This window comes from Cottoperca gobio, chromosome 15 (assembly GCF_900634415.1).
Source record: "Cottoperca gobio chromosome 15, fCotGob3.1, whole genome shotgun sequence".
Taxonomy (NCBI): Eukaryota; Metazoa; Chordata; class Actinopteri; order Perciformes; family Bovichtidae; genus Cottoperca; species Cottoperca gobio.
The window spans coordinates 15,894,912-15,899,911 of NC_041369.1; the positions used below are offsets into that span (position 1 = coordinate 15,894,912).

Below are 5,000 nucleotides of genomic sequence, written 5' to 3' on the forward strand. Positions count from 1 at the left end.
TTATCTCGTCCCAGTTTTGTCATCCTCTCTCTCTCTCTCTCTCTCTCTCTCATTGCCATGTTATTTAGGCATTGAGGAAAGTATTTCCACCTTAAAACATCAACGTCAAAGTTCACCTCTATGAAGATCAGTTATAATGTGCAGCATTGACTGAGGTCATTTTCCTTGAGGTCAAATCTATTGTCAGGGACGATGGCTCTCTGAACATTTTTATTGTATATGTGACAAATAATGTAGCAAAAAGGCCTTTTCACAAATCCCATCAGCGCCAGCGTGGACGCTGTGTTGTCCCTGCCATAAGAACTCTCACCCTCTGTATCATCGACACTCTTTTTATTAAAAAAGAAAAGAGACAAAAATAAAAACCCCATGCTGAAACAATACTGCTAAAAAAAGAATGAAGAAGAAAGGACTCACGGAGCGCACAGCATCGCACAAAATAAAATCAATGGCACATGAGTAAATCATACTGCATCACAAAGTGTTTTTGAGAATTTTAGTTCATCGCTCTGCAGAAACCCATCAATAATGCCCTTTCAATTCTTTTCTGTCATTGTCATACGGGCGCTATTAAAGCTCTCCAGACCCAGCCTTACAGATCCACTTAAAAAGGAACATAATATTCTCATTTTCATACTTATTATTATACTTAGTAATTTACATTTCTATCAGAATATGTTTACATGCTTTAATTGTAAAAAAAGCCCATGATTTTTCTTACACTGTCTGTCTGAATATACCTGTATTCACCCCTATGATTCACCCTCTGTCTGAAACGCTTCGTTTTACCACCTGTCTCTTTAAGCCCCCCTCCCGGAAAAAACCCAGTCTGCTCTGATTGGCCTGTGATAGAAATTTCAAAGGTAGTTATCCAGCTATTGTTGGAGATACTCAGATGTGGAGCAGTACATTCTAATGAAGGACGGGGAGCTGAATCTTCATGGCTTGTTGAATTCCATGTTTACAACCTAAAAAACTGACTGGGTTGTCTTATGTCACAGTTTGTGGGTTGTTCGGCACTCCAGATACCCAAATGTATGTGCACAAGCACTGAAACAGTGAGTTTTTCATGATATGTCTCCTTTAAATCTGCTCTAAACGAGTATACATCTTGTTGGAGTAATCCTTACGTTCTAACCCTAACCCTAACAATTCAATTTCATTTCATTGAATTGTCATTATCGTTATCATTCTGGGCATGTGTGCTTTTACCTTCCATGACGTAGACCAGCGAGCCCACATCGCCTTCCTTAATGATACAGCTGTCCTTCCCATAATCCACAGGGTACATGCAGTCCACGATCTCTTGGATCTGGGACAGTTCCAGGTTCTTCATGAAGTCATTGTCCAAGATGGCCTCCTTGATCAGATCCTTTGACCTGGAGACAAGGTGAAAGAAAATGCGCGTGATCATCACTGTGCAAACATAAATTCATATTGTTTTTGTGTTTTGTTTATTGTAGCAGTACATAATGAGAGGGAGCGATTAGTACCACAAAGATTAAATGTCTCTCTCTCACACACACACACACACACACACACACACACGCCTCGAGCAAAGACTTTGCCTGAGATTAAAATGTTCTCTCAAATCCATTGGAGCATTTTGACCCGTTCAACAGGCAGGCATGGCGATTATTTCTAAAGCAATTCAAAACTCACTCAAACTGCACAATGGCTTTTCAAAAAACATATCCTCATTTCAAAAACATCAAGGTGCAACCCTTTTTGTTCTCTCTAACTGTTGGAACAAGTCAATAAATAAAGATAAATCCATGCGTAATGGAAGCAGATTGTTTCCATTCAGGGGTGCACTTCTGAAAGCCAAAAAAGCCTTCAGACTGTGGAGCCATTAGGGCATTCCACAGGTATGTTTTGCAATGACTATGCAAGGAAGAGAGAGAATGTAATTTACTCTAAAGCTAATGGGTCAAGGTGTAGCGCGGTGCACAGAGCACTTTGTCAGGCGGGCTAAAGGGGACATAAAGTCAAATTATCATTTAGATCGAGGAGTACACATTAGATGCTATTTATGTACCAACGACGGAGGAGAGACATTTGCTCATCAGGTGTCCGTGTGTTAACAACAGGTGAACGAGAGCCAGGGGCAGCGAAGGTTGAAACCGTCGAAGAAGTGTCAAGAGACGGGAGAGAAATGTGAGGCGAGCCCGACCCTAAACAGTGAGTTAAGGTCATTCATTGAAGCACGTCATCAGCAGTGTGGCCGGTTTTGTGTCAGCTGGACAGATGAGGTAAATAATTTGGTTTAGGGTTAATCCAACAAGTGGTCCCTTCCTGAGAAGCTAAACTTTTATACCCTAAAAGCTCTCTCCATCCTCTGCTAGTACGATTTAAAGTCTGGTGAACTGCCTCTTGCCTTTTTTTTTTTGCTATGTGCCCTTTTCAGAAACGGATTTATTGGTGCATTGTTGACGCTGATCACCTGAGGAGCTTAAACTTAAAAGGGCAAATAAACGGCAAGGCATTTATGAAGCAGCGCTGGCACAACACACACAGGCTTCTCCGCCCTGCTACCAAGCAAAGTCCTACACAAACCGCACAAACTTCAAACTCTAAAACTTTAATGTTCTGCCATTATACAATATCAGCAGTGCCCAGAGTTTCTTTTTTTTTATGTACTGAGCACGATGCGCATGTTTGTCTTTTTAAAACAACGACAACAATCCCCTCTGTCTATTCATCTACAGCCTTTTATAGCCAGTGTGTCTCAAGGGCTTCTATTGAACTTTTAAGGTCACACGATTGTTTCCCCATTAAATTCTGAGACACATTTATGACATCTTTGATTGATGTGATCTGTGATACTGTTGCTCTTTGAGAGGAATAACTGCCAAAGCTGTGAGAGATGCACTGAAAAGCAGCTATCATAGCTGGCACGTAAATATTCAACCCTGGCAAGCATCATCATCTTCAGCTGAGTGATTAGTTTTGGTTTTGAGTCTTAAAATAGCACGCTACAAAAATAACAAAAAAAAAAACAAGGTTCTCATACTGTGCGTTTTGCATTCAACAAACTGATTAATTTTCAATTAAGGTTTCAAGGTCGGCGAATCACCAAACAGCTTTGCTTTTACTCTCTGAGATACTTATGAAGAGCTGGGAGAGGAGCTAAATTACTAAACAGCAACATTAGCTAGATGTCGCAATCTATTGGGAAAACACAGATTACGTACTTGAGTTATTTAAAGTGCAAACACTAGATTTGTACACTTATCGCAGTGAATTTATGCCACTGGACAAAACTCAGATTTGACAGCATCATTACCCCACACTTCCCGGTTTTTTGTAAACAAGCCTTTTCAGCATTCCCCTTAGGGAACTGTTTTGTTGGACAATTTACAGATATGAGAAAGATGAAAGAGACGGTGGGGTAACAAGCCTCCAAAGTCTGGATTTTCATTTATTTGAACCAGGATGATCCAAAGATTCTTTGTTAGAGATGTTTTATCCAGTCTTCCAGTGGCAGAACAAGCGACTCCTGGGATTTGAGTAGAGCAGGAGGTGTTGCACCTATTTCAAAATTCTCATCCTGCAATCTATGTTCTTTCCAAACCTCCGTCCTTTTTCAGCAGAGACTAAACACGGAGGAGACGATGATTGAGTGTTAGCCGGTCTCATTAAGTTTAAGGGAATGAACCATAATAAAAGTGTAAAGTGCCGGTCTGGAATGTGGTGATCCCTATGATGCTTACTGAGTTAATGATGCTTTATAATACGTTTCATTTTAAGCGATTAATGCGAACAAATGAACCGGAACAAATAGGAAATCCATTATTGTTGAGTTGACCTGCAGTTGTTTGGGAATGTGCCTCATTGTACCTCTTTCTGTTACTTAAATCCCAGGAAGTTTCTGGCCTTCTCAACCCTGAGCTGGACCCCCCGACTTGAACCTCTGATAGCAACATCTTCTAACCAGACCCTTATAAAAACATCTGTCTTCCTCTCCTTTGTGAGGATGATATATTTGCCTTCACCCACTAGTGAAGTTTAGAGCTGAGCAAGTTCAGCCTTCCTTAAAAGGAGAAAATATGCTCTTTTAGGAGGAAAAAAGGAGAGGGGTGGCAAAAGAAAGTGGGAGAGGCTAACAGAAATAAGAGGCAGACCCAAGGAGAGGGATGGATAGCTTATGTGCAATGAACGCCCTTATGGGTCTCGCAAAGAAGATAAAGTAGGTGAGAAGGAAAATCTAAACATTTAGCCAAATCCAACAGGCATTATCGGTACACTTCAGTAACCAAAACAAAATGAAAATGTAATGGAGCTGTTTCTATCCCATGAGGACACTTGTGTATTTTGTTAAAAAGAAAGAAGAAAACGTCTCTATTCTCAATTGAGTAATAACAAAAGTTAGAAGTGTCTCACAAAAAAAAAATAACTTTGATTCAAATGAATTACTCAAGCACAGATGTCGAAACAAACTGAATATCACTCAAACACGCTCAAGTCATTTATATTCAACAGTCCGCTGCTTTCCAGTCATCTTTTTTTCGTGTATATTAGAAGAGAGAAATTAAGCAAAATGTCACTCTGTGTGAACAGGTGTGTCGGACGCTTGGCAGTAAAATTGAAGCTGCAGTTCAAAGTCTTGAACAACTGTAAAGTAAGTTCATTTTCAAATCAATCAAGAAATTGTCCATTCAGTTTCTCCTGTGGGGATTATCGTCACAAATCCGCTGTCACTCATAAATTCTTTTTTATGTGATAATGCTGAGACTCTTCATGGAGAAAAATGTCAGTTTTGAAAAGAAATGGATTATATTCAATATGTCTATTTTTCAATGACAAGCAGAATGAAGTAGAAAGACTTTAAGTGTATTGATTCATACTAGCACAACCTTCAAGATAAAACCCAGCAGACAGCTGGATTATTTTACAACAGGCGTCTATTTTAGTGCCAGTATCAGTTTGAGAACCAGACCGAGCTGAGCAGAGAGAGATGCTTTGGTCGAGAGTTTGGAAAGAAGAGAGCTCGAGACAAA

General features: G+C 40.0%; 1 protein-coding gene across 2 annotated transcripts in view; it reads right to left on the reverse strand.

Annotated features, from left to right (window-relative positions):
* The window catches only part of LOC115020192 (cGMP-dependent protein kinase 1), a 77,962-nt gene that overhangs the window by 68,065 nt on the left and 4,897 nt on the right, over positions 1-5,000 (reverse strand). For both annotated transcript variants that reach the window (XM_029450140.1, XM_029450139.1), the window contains exon 2: positions 1,213-1,379. In XM_029450140.1, the coding sequence (XP_029306000.1) occupies positions 1,213-1,379 (167 nt within the window). The remainder of the gene's footprint in view (positions 1-1,212; positions 1,380-5,000) is intronic.